Genomic DNA, 17,527 nt, shown 5'->3' with positions numbered 1-17,527 from the left:
TCTTCTCTACACCCAGGAACTGACACCCCATCACCCTTTGACACTGGATGTGAATGCTCCCTTCCCCTGCCACTGGATCTGAACTACTGCACCCCCCCGACCCGACACTGGACCTGAAGTCCCTTCCTCTGCTCTCAGGTACAGTCCATGCGCCCCCGCTGGTGGGCTCAACATCTGTCACTGCAGATTCCAACACTCTCCCACACCCCGACACCTCCCGCTGTAGAATCAGACTCTCCTCTGGACCCGACATCTGCCCATTCTGACCTACTGTTAGGACTCTATCACCTATCTGGCACCCTCGCCACTCTATGTCCTTGCACCTTATCTCTACCCATCCTATACCCCTTACCCACCTGGTACCCTATCCTCATATTTACCTTATGTACTTACCCTTTCACAGAAGCTGTCCAGGTGGCTGTCTGTGATGCTGAGCCTTTGTATCACAAGAGACAGCAACTCACTGCTGTGAAAAGGCAGTGTGGTTTGCTTTCTGCGCTACCTGGGGCCTGTCAGAGGGCAAGTATGGCTTCACATTTCTTAAGGAGCCCTCCGTAGAATCTCCTGTCAGAAACTAGACGCATTAGCCGTCATTTTTCAAAATACTGTAGATTCTGGACAGTAGTAAATCCAACTCCACTATTTTTTTTAAAAAATGAAGAGAAACAGCAAAGAATTATAGACCTATAAGCCCAACATCAACTGGGGCCACAGTGACAGAGTATATCATATTTGATAATATTCTACCCAGTGGATAATGGGTGAATGTGTATAGGGATTCCAGGTCAGCATGGGGCTGAGTTGGGCACATACCTTGGCCTGGGGCATCATGGGGTGTGGGTGGAAGGTCACAGGTGACATGAATAGGGTACAGGAGTGACTGGTGGGAGTTGAGAGGGTGTGAGGACTAGAAGGCCTTATAGTTCTCATTATAACTGGGACAGAGTCCACACATCACCAAGACAGGACTTTTAGATACTGTGTCAGCACCCAGCATTCCATGGGCATCCCGCAACACCTCCTCAGCGCATCCCTTTCCAAAGTGGACAAGCCAAGCCAGGAATGACCTTTCTTCTCCCACCCATCATGGATCAGCATCCACACCAATATCACTGACCTAGCAATGCAAAAACACTAGAGAAATGTTGTGGGGTCAGGACAGCTAACTGGATTTAAAATCGCTTCATAAAACTTGGATAGAAAGCTAATCTTAGATGGTGACCATGACAAGTTTCATTGATAGTTTTAAAAACATCATCGAGTTCACTACTGCTCATGAGGGAACCAAATCTGCCATTTACCCTATGTGTGACACCAGAGCCCCACAGGAAGTGGGGGATCCCACACCACCCTACCAACCTCCGGATACAACGTATTATCCTCCGACACTTCCGCCATTTACAATCCGACCCCACCACCCAAGACATTTTTCCATCCCCTCCCCTGTCTGCTTTCCGGAGAGACCACTCACTCCGTGACTCCCTTGTTCGCTCCACACTGCCCTCCAACCCCACCACACCCGGCACATTCCCCTGCAACCGCAGGAAATGCTACACTTGTCCCCACACCTCCTCCCTCACCCCCATCCCAGGCCCCAAGATGACATTCCACATCAAGCAGAGGTTCACCTGCACATCTGCCAATGTGGTATACTGCATCCACTGTACCCGGTGCGGCTTCCTCTACATTGGGGAAACCAAGCGGAGGCTTGGGGACTGCTTTGCAGAACACCTCCGCTCAGTTCGCAACAAACAGCTGCACCTCCCAGTCGCAAACCATTTCCACTCCCCCTCCCATTCTCTTGATGACATGTCCATCACGGGCCTCCTGCACTGCCACAATGATGCCACCCGAAGGTTGCATGAACAGCAACTCATATTCCGCCTGGGAACCCTGCAGCCATATGGTATCAATGTGGACTTCACCAGTTTCAAAATCTCCCCTTCCCCTACTGCATCCCTAAACCAGCCCAGTTCATCCCCTCCCCCCACTGCACCACACAACCAGCCCAGCTCTTCCCCCCCACCCACTACATCCCAAAACCAGTCCAACCTGTCTCTGCCTCCCTAACCGGTTCTTCCTCTCACCCATCCCTTCCTCCCACCCCAAGCCGCACCCCCCGCTACCTACTAATCTCATCCCACCTCCTTGACCTGTCCGTCTTCCCTGGACTGACCTATCCCCTCCCTACCTCCCCACCTACACTCTCTCCACCTATCTTCTTTACTCTCCATCTTCGGTCCGCCTCCCCCTCTCTCCCTATTTATTCCAGTTCCCTCCCCCCATCCCCCTCTCTGATGAAGGGTCTAGGCCCGAAACGTCAGCTTTTGTGCTCCTGAGATGCTGCTCGGCCTGCTGTGTTCATCCAGCCTCGCATTTTATTACCCCACAGGAAGTTGTCTGCTTCTCAACTGCACAACTGCTCTGTGAAATTAAGCAACTTAATTCAATTCAAGGACAATTAGAAAGAGGCAAAAAAAATCCTGGTATTGTCAAAAATACTCTCATTCCATAAACAGTAAACAGAAAAATGAAATACAATGTTTCCTCATGGGAAAACTTGACAAATTTTATTTGATCAAATGTTATTTGTGTTTAACAAATTCTCTAATTTGGCCAAGTGCTGTTAATTTTGTACCAGATATTCTCTTCCAAAAGCTTTCCCCTCTCCGTTAAGAATCTTACCCCTTTTCCATGCAAAGATATAACATGTGCATTCTCCACTCCTCTGGCGTCACCCTTGTATCTAAGGTGCTACATAAATGCAAATCCTTTCTTTACATTGTGATTCAGTCAGAAATAACAAGACAAAACTCTAGAATTGCTCATTTGGTAATAGGTTGAAGCCAACTAAGTAGCCATACTATTAAAGTGGTTATTAAAGTAACAAACCACATTTTCTGCTAACTGAGAAGAAATCCATTCAATTGGTCAGAAATCGGGAGGTCTCACATTGAAAGGACGGACAGTATTATTCAAATAGGAATCCTTCATTTCATGTGAGAATGTAACGTCAAATGTAGGTGTATTTATAGCCCTGGTGACAAAAATGTTTTTCTTCTGCAATACGACTATTATTGATGAGCATAAATTAGCTACCCATTAAAATGTAAAAGAACTCAGCTGTATTTCAGCAAGTGTTGTTTGGAAATAGCTGTGAATTTAATGGATTTAGGACAGTTCACATCAAACTGATCATCTAAATATGGCTGATGTTCTAATCCTCACTGTGCAGTTGTGCATAAATGTACTGCAATCCCAGCAAAATTGTGGCTTAAATGTATGCATAGAAAGACTAATAACGCTGCCAAAAATCCACCACTGTTGTTTCTGCAATGCTTTCACATCCGCAAAGAATATCGCTGCTTTGTTTTTAACAAAATAGCCAAGCAGCTGAAACAAGATCCTTACAGTCAGTCATTCTAGTCACAAACCAAATACCTAATTCTGAACTTTAACAAAACTTGCCACTTCAAAACTGAAACAATTGTTTCATGGTACAATCATTTTTTGACACATGATTTTTTGTTAATTTGTTGTTCATTTTTTTTCTAGTAACTTTCTACACATTGAGGCATGGGGGTGCCACGTCTACATCTTTGCCACAACGTGTTTAATCGGCTAGATGATCGGAGCATGGGATACCTCTTCTCATTGTTCCCCACTTCGCACTAGCACTGGAATTCTTACATTGCTCAACCATGTGGTAAACAGAACATCTTTTTATACTGACAGCAGCATCCTGTCAGTGGACACATACTTAGCTGTTACATGGTGGCAGCTTGAAATAGCTTTCTCAACCTCGCATTCAAATTTTGCCTGAACAACTGAACAACACCGCCTTTGAATGTCAGTGTCAGTGTGTAGGTCATACACTGTAGTGATTAGCTGGTTGAATTAAATGGCACATTCCTTCATTTGTTGATAACAGGCAGTTCTCATCAAAGCCTGTGCTTGAGAGACCTAAAACAATGGTCTCCCGTTAGATGTGAATACTCACTTGTGCTGAACCTGCCGAACAATTCCAAATGTACTAATAGTGACATTAACAAACATTTTTAGATCATCAGCCATTAAGCCATCATCTTAAATGGCTTATTTAAAGTTGCTAGAAGGGGCATATATTCGGGCACAGGAGCACGCTCTCCACAAATCCAAGATGCTGCTCAGGAGAAATCTGCGGCTGTAAGAGCTGCTGTTTTTGAGGAATTTTCAACATCGGAATCAATTTCCTCCGTTTCTCGGAGCAGTCATTACTGTTTTATGAGCTGTTGTATCGTTTTGGAACTTTGGAAACAAAATAAAGATGCCCAAGCATGGTGTCATTTTTTTTAGGAACATGAAGAAGTTTAGGGAGCCCTCCTGTTTTTCTCATGGCAGCATATCGGCCAGGCAAGGTCAACTTAGCACCAACAAGCATCCTTTTTCTCCTATAATATAAATTTAAAAAGCTTGGCATGCTTGCCTTTATCCAGGTGAAAAACTTTGCCAATGTCTTTCTTTTGAGCAAGAGGTCAGAGTCACACAAGGATATAGTGCTCATATCTGCATTCAGATGACGGTGGTAATTAGCACATTTATGAAAGCGTAAATGATACTATGTATTACCATCGGTAGGATGGATAGTAGCTCAAACAAAGCAACTCTTTTGCCCATAAATGGAGTTGGTGATCGGATGTGCATGATTTACCAGAAAAAAAGTAAGTTTATTGTGGAAATACTTTTACGGATCAGTAATATGTGTGAAGTTGCATTCTCTCACTAAAAGTAATTTGGCGACGTCCCTGCATGGAGAGGACAACAGAAACAGCAAAGGCATTTCATCAGTGTTTAAGGAGAAAGGAGCCTGCAGGGTTAATAACTGCAGATGTTAATTAAATTATTTTTGCAGTGACTAGATGTTCTGCTGCATTTGAGCTCATAAATAAATTCATATCTTTTAACAAATAAGTATGGCATGTGATTGACTACGTTAAAATTGATGTTACTGTAGACTTATTGCATCTCGTGGAGATAATGCATATTCTGTTAGTATGGTTAGAAATTGCATATTGGAAAAAAACACAGGATTATAAACCTTACAGCAGCATATGGCCCTCACAAAACAAACTAACATGATATATTAATACAGAGATAGTAGGAACTGCAGATGCTGGAGAATCTGAGATAACACCTTGTGAAGCTGGATGAACACAGCAGGCCAAGCAGCATCAGAGGAGCAGGAAAGTTGACGTTTCGAGTCGGGACCCTTCTTCAGAAAATTTCTGGAGAAGGGTCCTGACCCGAAATGTCAAGCTTTCCTGCTCCTCCGATGCTGCTTGGCCTGCTGTGTTCATCCAGCTTCACACCGTGTTATCTCATGATATATTAATATTTGTTAATTGCAAAATCAGCATTGAACTCACCAGAAGCAGTTCATTCAGTTTACAATCGAATAAATCTTGTTGACTGTCAACATGACAACTGGGTTGACTGAAGATGGTGTTTTGGGAGGATGAAGAACTGATGCTTTCAAATGTAACTTCATAAATTTAACTTGTTAACTGAAAGCTACTAGTTTCGCAGATTATTGAGAGCAGTATTATCAATTGCATCAATTCTTGTGGATTCATCAAGACAGAGAAGAATGCCTACACAATCTTCAGTAGTCAGATGAAAATTACACCTGTATGATGTGACATACGTTGAACTAATTTTTGTAACATCAATAAATTTGGCCAAGTACTTTACGTTAACTTTTAAGTCACAGAAGTGGAAATTCAAAATTTTGTAACCATTTGATAACTGAAATATTGAAAGTGACTGAACATCTTTTCAGATGTCTGAATGGAGCACCTTGGAGGCACACATATTCAATTAAACTTGGCCTCTAAACAAGCTATTTCAGGAGGCACCAATTCTGGGACATGGCCACAATCCAAAATAATCCTGCTGGTTAACATTATTGAGTACATTCACTGCTTTGTTTCTCTAAGGAATTGGAACACTGGGATAAGTGCTTAATAATCATGTAACTCATCCCAAAGCTATTTTCTCCTTTAATTGGAGGAATTAATTATAAAGCATTTAATTAAGTAGCCAGAATGTTTGGATTTAGATCATAGTGTAATTGTATGTCATTGAATTAGTATGTCATTGTGTATTGATACATTACCTTTATTGGGTTAAGATTTAGTGGATGAAATTCCTTGGAGCTACTTTTGAATAACGATCAGTATTTGCATCAAATTCCTATTTCAGTAATGTTATTCACATTTTTCCAAAATTCGATACAAAGTGGTGAGTTGAACAACCATTAATTGTACGTAAAGCTTTGACACAAATGGTTGAAGTAATGGGAACAATCTCCAGAAGAAATGAAACATCAGTATCATTGTATATTATCACAGCCAATGTATATTTCTGTCTGACAGTATTTCAATTGTTTTGCTAGTTCTGTTTGAACTGCAGTGGGCCACATGGCATCTACAATATTTCAGGAAAATCAGAGTTAGAGAGAATGGTAAAGTCTAGATTTTCCCTCCCAATTCAGGATAGCTCAGTTTTTCTCATCTGCCTTGGGATATGAGCCCCCAGTGGTGGGATCTTTACTCTGGTTGTAGGTATGGAATGTAGTAGATGTGCCACTGCATTAGACACATGGGTCTAATAAGTGCCAATGTGAACTGTTGAAAAGACTCACTACAATGCTGACACTTACATTTTGTTAAATTTTAGGCTCTTTAGTCTTCACATCCGGTTGTCTTCCTACGTACTCTCCACGTCACCTTCATACATCCTGTGTCAATTTAATGCAAATCTATGCCCCACACATCCCCATAATCCTTACCTTCCCCCGTCAACTCATCCAGCATCAACAGCAAGCAGACATTTGGAGCCATGTTAAGATTTAATATGTTGTTACCTGTGGACAAGTGACCTGTCATCAATAACAAAGGCTTCTGCCTGTCAACAATGACATGATTGATTCCGGGGTAGCTGACAAATCGAATCGGGGTGGGGTGGTGTGTGAGATAGGGAGAAAGCGTCCGACTTCTGGAGGAGTTGCTGTTGTTGGTCTGCAGTAATAACCATCAAAAGCCTGAAGGCAGCTTGTTTATTCACCCTTCTTAGTTGTTGTAAGATGTAACTTTTAATTGATAAGTCAAAGACCATTGAAAATGTGAACCAGTCACCTTATGTTTCCTGGCAAACAAGTGAAAACATCTGGAGAAAAAAGGTTGAGAAGCAGTTTTCTGATCAACAAAGTGATCATCTCAACAAACCCTCTGGGCAGGGACTACTGAATTGACTTCCAACCACAGTCCTTTCCTCCAACCACAGCCCCGGTGCTATTATATTTTTTTCCCATCTATGTGTGTCGCTCTGTCTATATCTGTGCACAGAAGGGGTGTTTATAAGGGGGTTAGAGTTTCTACTGGTACAGTTATATATTGATAGTACATAATTGTTTATTCGTAGTTAGAATCTATTTATTTGTCATCATCAGACATCTTTGCTAAGTGCAGAAACTTGGTCCATGTTTTCTGTCAGCCTGAATCTCAAAGACAGGTAAATAGAAGAATTCTGCATGTATTTTAAACTCAGTTGTGATGACTCTGGGACTATTGATGCTTGATTTCCAGTGCACTACTCCAGTGAGGCATAACAAAATGAAACATACTTGGTCAGCACTTTACAATAGCGCAGGGCTCTCACTACTATTCAACTGAACTCTAAAGAAACCATTACAACTGAGGTCAGAAAGAGGTCTTGCAAATGTCACAGTTATATATCCTATCAGCTAGCAATAAATACAGAATCGCGCTTAACAAAACAAGACTTTTTCAACTGGGATGAGAGTCTGATTGACTCAAAATAAATTGTGATGGAGCCTGTAAATGATTGATTCTGTCTCTATGCTTCCTCATGATCTTCATGCACTGCTGTTTGCTAACATTTGCACAGAAGCACCATTCACCTGGAGTCTGTTTTGGCTGGGAATGTCTCGTTCTTGTATTACTATTGCAATCTGAAAAATATGTCTGCTTCGAACTGGGACAGCTGTTCCTCCCATAACTCATTCAGGTAGAAAAATCTTTAAAGCTTTAAAAAAGCCTCCAATCTTTGCTAACTAACTTCTGGATTCACAGATATATTTACCTCCACCATTAAAGATAAACGAGTAATGTTTTCTCCATTCATTTGTATGAAACTTGGCACATAGACAGCATTTGGCTTAAGGAAGAACCTGATTAGTTTTCAGCAACGGAGCAGAACCTGGAATTTTTTTAATAGGTATCCTGTAATATTGACAGATAAGGCACATTATTTTTCCTTAAGAATGTTGTTTATTGTGTCAGCTTTTGTAATAGAGTTTGCAACACCTGTCAAACTGTAAACAGAGTTTTCACAGCAGGTTAGTGGGTGCGAATTAGCCTGAATGAACCATGGAAACAGGCCATTCGGCCCAACAAGTACACACTGATCCCTCAAAGAGCAGCCCACCAGACTCATCCCCTTACCCTATCCCTGTAACCCAACATTTCCCATGGCTGACACACCTAATCTATACACCCCAGAACATGATGGATAATTTAGCATGGCCAATTCACCTAACTTGCACATCTTTGGAGCGTGGGAGGAAAGCACCTAGAGGAAAAAAACATAGACATGGGGAAAATGTGCAAACTCTATATATAGACAGTTACCTAAGGCTGAAATCTAACCCAGGCGCTGTGAGACAGCAGTGCTAACCACTACGCCTCTATGCCACCCAAAGCTCCTCAATGAAATGCAAATTCTTAATTTAAATGAAAATCAGCTTTGTAGTTACAGAATATTATGCAAATAGGGAAAATCCTCATGGAAGAGCTAGGTAATTGTAATTAACTTTGAGGTAACATATGACAAGGCATGCACCCTACTAAGTGTTCACTTCATTGACTTTCAGTTGGTTTCTTTCAGCTTGGTTCCTCTTGCTTTAAACTTGACCCACATTCAGTGTTAAAGTTTCACCCTCCTGTTTATTACTTATTTCTCCACTCACATCTAAAAGTCACTCTGCAGCACCTCTCTGTACTATCCTTATCAAAGGAAAGTGCTTTAGTGTTGACAGTAGACCTTTCATGTGCTCAGGACATCACTAAGCTGCTTAAATCCAAGTGAGTGCTTTGAAAGAAAAGCACACACCTTGTTCAACAGCAATATGTGGAGATGAGGGAAGTAAAGCAGACGAGAATAAGAACTGTGCTCTGCAGCAGCACAGTTCCTTCAAGAACATGTTGCAGGAGTTCTGTATTCAAAGGGTGTGATTGCAGAAAACTGGTACTGCACCTTTGTTGTCTTTCAAAGATTACTTGGCTTCCCTCATTACCAGGATTGTTGCAACTATTAATCTGACCTGGCTAATTAACTTCTCCTTCAGAGTATCAATAGAAAACTCAAGGCAAGTGCGAGATGCACAGTTCTGCCATTATGTCAGTTCCAACGATAGTGTAAGGGCAGAACTAGAAACTGGAAACTTCGAGGATCGGACAAAGTTGATAGATGAGGGAAGGGCTGTGGATGTCATATACATGGACTTCAGTAAGGCGTTTGATAAGGTTCCCGATGGTAGGCTGATGGAGAAAGTGAAGTCGCAGGGAGTCCAGGGTGTGCTAGCTAGATGGATAGAGAACTGGCTGGGCAACAGGAGACAGAGTTGTAGTGGAAGGGAGTTTCTCAAAATGGAGAACTGTGACCAGTGGTGTTCCACAGGGATCTGTGTTGGGACCACTGTTGTTTGTGATATACATAAATGATCTGGAGGAAGGTGTAGAAGGTCTGGTTAGCAAGTTTGCAGATGACACTAAGATTGGTGGAGTAGCAGATAGTGAAGGGGACTGTCACCGAATGCAGCAGAATATAGTTAGATTGGAGAGTTGGGCGGAGAAATGGCAGATGGAGTTCAATCCGGGCAAATATGAGGTGATGCATTTTGGAAGATCCGATTCAAGGGCGAACTATACAGTAAATGGAAAAACCCTGGGGAAAAATTGATGCACAGAGAGATCTGGGTGTTCAGGTCTATTGTAACCTGAAGGTGGCAACACAGGTCGATAGGGTGGTCAAGAAGGCATACGACATGCTTTCATTCATCAGACGGGGTATTGAGTACAAGAGTTGACAGGTCATGTTACAGTTGTATAGGATTTTGGATCGACCCCATTTGGAATATTGCATACAGTTCTGGTCGCCACATTACCAAAAGGATGTGGATGCCTTGGAGAGGGTGCAGAGGAGGTTCACCAGGATGTTGCCTGGTATGGAAGGTGTTAGCTATGAAGACAGGTTGAGTAAATTAGGATTATTTATATTAGAAAGATGGAGTTTGAGGGGGGGCCTGATTGAGGTCTACAAAATCATGAGAGGTACAGATGGGGTGACTAGCAACAAGCATTTTCCCAGTGTGTGGGACTCAGTTACTAGGGCCACGATTTCAAGCTGAGAGGGGAAAAGTTTAAAGGAGATATGCGTGAAAAGCAGAGGGTGGTGGGTGCCTGCAATGCGTTGCCAGCGGAGGTGGTAGAGGCGGGCATGATAGCGTCATTTAAGATGTATCTAGACAGATACATGAAAGGCCAGGGAGCAGAGGGATACAGATCCTTGGAAAATAGGCAACAGGTTTAGATAGAGGATTTGGATCAGCGCAGGCTTGGAAGGCTGAAGGGCCTGTTCCTGTGCTGTAATTTTCTTTGTTCTTTGTTATCACATATTCCTTGGGGATTTTTGCCAGAGAGACACCAGAAGGCAAACACATGTTATTGTGTTATCCCTTGGGAAACAGGTTACATAGGAACACCCACAGTCCAAGGCCCTCCTGTGACCTCCTCAAAGCAGGGCGTAGGCATATCTGACAGGATTGGCTGGGTTTTTGTGCTGCATGGTGCATTCCAACTTCCACAGTGATGGGCTGAGCTTGCGAGTGGGAGAGGCAACCAACCTCACCTCATCCTCCACACCACACCCTCTTCACCTCATCCTCCTCACCTCACTCTCTTCACCTCACCCTCCTTACATCATCCTCCTCACCTCACCACACCCTCCTCATCTCATCCTTCCCATGTCATCCTCCTCACCGTACCCTCCTCACCTCACCACATCCTCCTCACCTCATCCTCCTCACCACATCCTCCTCACCTCACACTCCTCACCTCACCCTCCTCATCTCACCCTCTTCACCTCACTCTCTTCACCACACTCTCCTCACCTCAGCCTCCTCACCTCATCCTCCTCACCACATCCTCCTCACCACATCCTCCTCACCTCACCTCACACTCCTCACGTCATCCTCTTCACCCCACCACACCCTCGTCACCTCACCATCCTCACCTCACCCTCTTCACCTCATCCTCTTCACATCACCCTCCTCACCACATCCTCCTCACCTAATCCTCCTCACCACATCCTCCTCACCACATCCTCCTCACCACATCCTCCTCACCTCATCCTCCTCACCTCATCCTCCTCACCTCACTCTTCTTACCTCACATCATCCTCCTTACCTCACCACACGCTCGTCACCTGACCCTCCCCATGCCATTCTCCTCACCTTACCCTCCTCACCTCACCCTCACCACACTCTCCTCACCTCATCCTCCTCACCTCACCCTCCTCACCACACTCTCTTCACCTCATCCTCCTCACCACACTCTCTTCACCACACTCTCCTCACCACATCCTCCTCACCACATCCTCCTCACCACATCCTCCTCACCACATCCTCCTCACCATATCCTCCTCATCAAACTCTCTTCACCTCATCCTCCTCAGCTCACCCTCCTCAGCTCATCTTACTCACCACACCCTCCTCACTTCACCCTCCTTCCTAAATCAATCACCTCCCAGCCCCACACCCCAACTTGGAGGTTTCTTCAGAGGGTAAAATACTGCCCAATACCTTAAATGAATTTGGAAAAATAATTTAGCATAAAACTAATGAGGTGAGTTTTGAAGCCCCGTTGCCCAGCAGAAGATGAAGGAAAGCATTCTGAAAATACTGAGGAATGACACTTTGGTCACTGTATTTCATTCTGTGGCTGGTGTGGGACGCTCATTATTGCCAGCAAATTGCCAACTTAAACGTATTATATCCAGAAAATGGATTGCTTCTGCCGTTGGGAGTATCGGATTGCTGCTCATTGCGCTTCACTGCTTTGTTACCCACAGTTCACTCAGAGGTAACTTTACCCCTCAGTGAAGAATAAAGTTGGGCAAGGCCCTTAATAGAGGGTTCATCATTTTTGATACCTTCACCAAGTTGCTGTAAATTGCTTTGACCCAGGCTGTGATGGTGTAGACCATAAGATTACAAGAAACAGGAACAGAAGTAGGCCTTTTGATCTCTCGGCCTGCTTTGCCATTCAATAGGACCACGACTGATCTGATATTCTTCACATCTATTTTCCTGCCTTTTCTCCATAAACCCTCAGTTCCTCTACTGATCAAAAACTTATAGATCTCAGCCACTGCTTTACTCCTGCTGTGCTCTGCGCAATTGGAGCAACAAGGCAATGTGCTTGATACTAAGGAGCTCAGGGAATGGGGGACAGTTTTCCAGAAGAGGGGGATGAGGATTCTGGCGGGGAGGAAGTTCTCTTTGTCCATGACAGAGCTCAGCTATGTCAGGCACTACAAGCCAGGCAGGAACTGTTAGATTCAGCATTCCAGTAGATGAGTGCTGGGATCAGCCAACCTTCGTGGAATGTTAAATATTCATTAATTACTAGGCCAGCATTTGGTTTGCACTGTCAGCAGCTTCTATTTGTTTTGGTTCTGGTTGATTTTGCTGGCTGTAAATAAAATTTCCTGTTTGGAGTTATAGAATCATAGAGTTAGACAGCATGGAAACAGACCCTTTGGTTCAACTCATCCGCACTGATCAGATGTCCTCAATTAATTTAGTCCCATCTGCCAGCTTTTGGCACATATCCCTCTAAAGCCTTCCTATTCATAGATGCCTTTTAAATGTTGTAATCTACCAGCATCCATCAGTTCCTCTGGCAGCTCATTCCATACATGCACCACCCTCTGTGTGAAAAGGTTGCCCCTTAGGTTCCTTTCATATCTTTCCCCTCTCACCTTAAATCTATTGTCTCTAGTTTTACACTCGCCTAATGTGGGAAAAAGACCTTGGTTATTCATCCAATCCATGCTTCTCAAGATTCTATAAACTTCTATAAAGGTCACCCCTCAGCCTCTGACAGTCCAGGGAAAATAGCCCCAGCCTCTCCCTGCAGCTCAAACCCTCCGCCGCTGACAACATGCTTGAAAGAGTTCAGAAAAGTCTTACATGTTTCACAACATTTGTTCCTATAGCTGGGAGACCAGAATCAAATGCAGAATTGTGCAATTGATTTCCTGACTGATGATCCCCTACTGAACAATAACAAACTGCAGGTCTCCTGTAGGCACTGGGGAGAGAGTAGCAGATATAGCTAGGGACATGTAAAAGGTATAGATAACAAAGTGTGGAGCTGAATGAACACCGCAGGTGCTCCACACTTTGTTATCTTGGATTCTCCAGCATCTGCAGTTCCTGTTATCTCTGATCACATGTAAAAGGTGTGACTTGTTGATAACATAGCAAACTAGGATGAGAGAATGGGTTAACAGAGATAACAAGGTGTGCAGTTGGATGAACACTGCAGGCCAAGCTGATGTTTCGGGCCTAGGCCCTTCGTCAGAAAATGAGGAGAAATCAGAGATTTTCTGATGAAGGGTCTAGGCCCAAATCGTCAGCTTTCATGCTCCTAAGATGCTGCTTGGCCTGCAGTGTTCATCCAGCTCCACACCTTGTTATCTCGGATTCTCCAGCATCTGCAGTTCCCATTATCACTGAGAGAATGGGTTTGCACCTGCAAGAAAGTGTCAGCCAAGCTGGTTACGTGCCATGAGCAGTATGGCATTGATCCTGCTGTGCCATTGTGTTCCGGGTGAGGGGCAATACCGGATTGCCAACATTTGTCCAGTTACACAGTGGCCCTTTTAAAACATGGAGCAGGGATCCCAGTTTATCGATGGATGTCCAGTGTGGAATGAATCATTCTGGGAATAGTGCATGCCAAGATGGGGATGGAATCAGATTGGAGGGACTCTATACCGACAAGGCAGTTAATGGGGTGAGTTCAATAAGATATGAAGAGTAATCTTGCTAGGCTTTGTGGTGGAAAACCCACGAAAAACAAAACTTGACCTAACTGACACTTAGTGAAAAAAATCATAACTTTCAGCCCAGTACCTCCTATGTGGTATTGACAGCTACTCAATCAGATAGATAGGGTAAAGCGGTCAGGTCAATTTGCCAACTCACTGTATTTATGTGCTTCAGGCTTTCCTTTGATGCTTGTTCATTTTACCAAATTTCATTTGATCTGCTTTCCGATACTCTATTAGTATAGCGATGTTTCAGATCGACATTATGACCCACATAATAGGATCAGAAGGCATCAGCTGTGTTTAATGTCAAGTTGTCATGTCAGCAATCTGGGTTAGAAGCACAGGTCAATCTTTTGATTTTATTGTAATTAATTCCTCCTTAATCTTATTACTAATGCACTGTGTATTGTTCAATATTGCCCTGATGCAATGCCCTTTTTGTGAAAACCCTAGTGCACAGGCATAGTGAGAAGAAGAATACACAATCTCCTGAAGGAAAGAAATAAAAAAATACTATAAACAGACACAATATGAATGTATTTTTGTGAATAACAGCTTCAACTCTTTGAAACAACAAGTTGCTGACACTAAAATGCTTCTAATTTCATGCTGTCCATAAATCAGAAAACACGTGTTTAAAGTTAAGGTCACATTGAGCAAGCAACATTTTTCAATTAGCCTGGTGCAACACAAAGGTTTTAATAACTATTTTACGTCCTTTTTTCTTTTCAACTTCTGTGAATCATGTTTTACCCATAATCTTAAACACTTCCCACGCCTTTTCTTCTAATACGGACACATTCCCAAAAGTTTCATTTTCTTGGCAAAATAAAACTGAACAAGATCGAAAGTCTCCTGTTCAATTTAAGGCAGTTTTACTGAGAACATCAGCAACAATCTGAAATAAAACCCAACAGTGTTACACAGAAGGTAGATGGACATGAGCATTAACACGTTCTTTGTTCGTGAGTGATTCAATTGTCAACTCATGTTTCCGAAAAGGTCTAGAAAGGTCACTCATTCCATCAGGGTTAACAAAAATTGCTGTGATCTTGGAACCAAACAGGTAATGTGCTGAAAAGTAATGTACTGAAATAAAGCAGAAATGATCAGATATACACCACTGATTAAGCCCTTAACAGTTCTGATTTCATACAACTCCGAATTGAAATGGCACTGTTGAGTTTTTACAGTTAAATATCATATCAAATGGAGCAGTTGTCACAGGCAATACATCTTTCAGAAGGAAAAGTAACAGCTTCTGCTCACCTTGAACACGAATGTCATTCATTCGAGTGGGAAAGAATCCACCATAATACACAGCAGCTGCTGCTTTGGATTTGTTGCACAGAGTTCTACACCTGTTGAAGACTATTTGCTCACTGCCTGTTTTCCCTAGACTCCATCAGACAGGAATGGGAAGTCACCTGCCCACTGCTGTGTGGGGTAAACAGGTACCCAGTGCTTGCCAGGGCCACAAGGTCACCACAAAGTGAGCTGCGTACGAGCTCTCAACTGCCCAAACACTGTACTGAGTGAGTCAGTGGGGAGGGGGAGGCAGCAGCTGTGAGCAGAGAGGCAGCTGTACAAAGCAGCAGCTGAGGCAATGTGAAATGGGAAAAGTTGCAGGACTGTAAATCTGATAACTGACAACAGGCACACGGCCAACTTAATGCCCCACCAAGTCTCTGGGGCCAAGTGGCGCACCATTTCATATTTAATGGTGACATTCATTCAATGGGATTAATCTCTTGAGAAATGTATTTTGTTTTGTGATGGAAGTCTGCTCTGGTTGTCACCAGCGTACATAATAAAAGGCAGGCCACCAGCAAGGGCTGAAACTTGTTTTCTTATTTAAAGAAGGCATCCCATCGCTTTAAGCCATTCAGAATTAACCAACTGCAAGTTTTGTGACAGATCTGATAAAGAAAACATATCAATTGCCACTTGCGTTGCAGCAATGCCTTTGAATTCCACAACTCAGGTCTTCGTGTGTTGTGAACATGACTAACCCTGTCAGCAAAAGGTTAAAAAGTATCAACTGAACATAACACAACATGAAGTAGAAATCTCAAAAGTTATCTTTAATGTAGTAAAATAGCTAATCGTTTAAAATTGTTTTTACAATTGTACGTTAGTTTTCTTTTCATTCATTCATGGGACATGAACATTGATGGCCAGACCAACATTTATTGCTAATTGCTTGGAGGGCAGTTAAGAGTTGACCATTTTGCTGTGGGTCTGGAATCACACGGAGGCCTGACCAGGTAAGAATGGAAGGCGTCATTCTAACACTGGATATTCATGAACCTGATGGCTTTCTATGGAAATTAACAAAAAGTCACCATTAGACTATGGAGGTTACATTCTTGGCCACAGGCTCTGAGTTAAGGTCCCCACCTGGCCACAGAAGAAGTGTTCATGATGCGGTTCAACAGGCTCAAAAACGTGCAAAACATTCTACCACTTCACTCCTAGGGAAGAAAAATGGGCCTGAAGATTCACAAACATGTGCTGATCTAAGGATCAACAGGCCTGTGTGTTACTTTGGAGAGGACATCTGGGACCTTTTTGGATCATGCTTTAGATGACAAACCAAGCAATGGAGACTCTAGGAGTAGGGGGCATAGTCATAGGGGCCATGCTATTGAGGAGTGATTTTAGGAACCATTTTTACACACAAAGAGTTGTAGATATTTGGAACTCTCTTTGACAAACAGTTTATTCAATTTCTGTGATGTTTCATGTCATGGTCATCACAGAATGACAAAGGATACATTGGTCTTGTACTGAGAGGAGTATTACAATATGTACTGCTTTGTGATCCAAGATTTTAGGACAGGCAAATAAACAGGAAAGAAGTTATATGGTTGAAAGTGAGTAAGAAATTTCTAAGCATGATGCTGCAGTTGTACAAAGTATGGCATTGGCTTGACGGCTCTGCTGGTTTTCTGTGAGCAAAACTCAGCCCGCTCTGGCAAGTTTCTCATCACCTTCGAAATGCCTCATTCTAACATGTGGTATGATATTATCAATAGTAAACATAGTTTGTATTCAAGAGATTATGCAAGCTACAGAAACCTAACATTTGCTTCCCCTTGATTTAGCAAAGTTATGTTGCCCTAAATGTTAGTCCACATTATTCAGGCCAAAAGGAGCTTATTCTTTAAACTAAAAGCAAATTCACTACGGATGCTGGGAATCTGAAATAAAAACAGAAACTGCTAGAAATACCCAATAGGTCCTGTAGCATCAGTGGAGTGGGAAACAGAGTCAATGTTTTGTGTCAAGTACAACTATGCTCGAGGATTGAAGATTGGTGATGGATGGCATGAGAGGTTAAATGATA

The 17,527-nt window shown here is 43.0% G+C and overlaps 1 protein-coding gene across 12 annotated transcripts in view; it reads right to left on the bottom strand.

Annotated features, from left to right (window-relative positions):
- The window catches only part of arhgap24 (Rho GTPase activating protein 24), a 451,915-nt gene that overhangs the window by 123,803 nt on the left and 310,585 nt on the right, over nucleotides 1–17,527 (bottom strand). The window contains exon 1 of one of the 12 annotated variants that reach the window (XM_048546254.2): nucleotides 15,448–15,691. The exons of the other annotated variants lie outside the window; for them this stretch is intronic. Within the exon in view, the coding sequence (XP_048402211.2) occupies nucleotides 15,448–15,469 (22 nt within the window). The 5' untranslated portion in view covers nucleotides 15,470–15,691. Of the gene's footprint in view, nucleotides 1–15,447; nucleotides 15,692–17,527 lie in introns of those variants that run through there. 12 annotated transcript variants of the gene reach the window in all.

Source organism: Stegostoma tigrinum, chromosome 1, assembly GCF_030684315.1.
Source record: "Stegostoma tigrinum isolate sSteTig4 chromosome 1, sSteTig4.hap1, whole genome shotgun sequence".
In the NCBI taxonomy this organism is placed as follows: Eukaryota; Metazoa; Chordata; class Chondrichthyes; order Orectolobiformes; family Stegostomatidae; genus Stegostoma; species Stegostoma tigrinum.
Note: the sequence above shows the minus strand (reverse complement) of the source record. Positions and strands in the feature narration are given on the sequence as shown.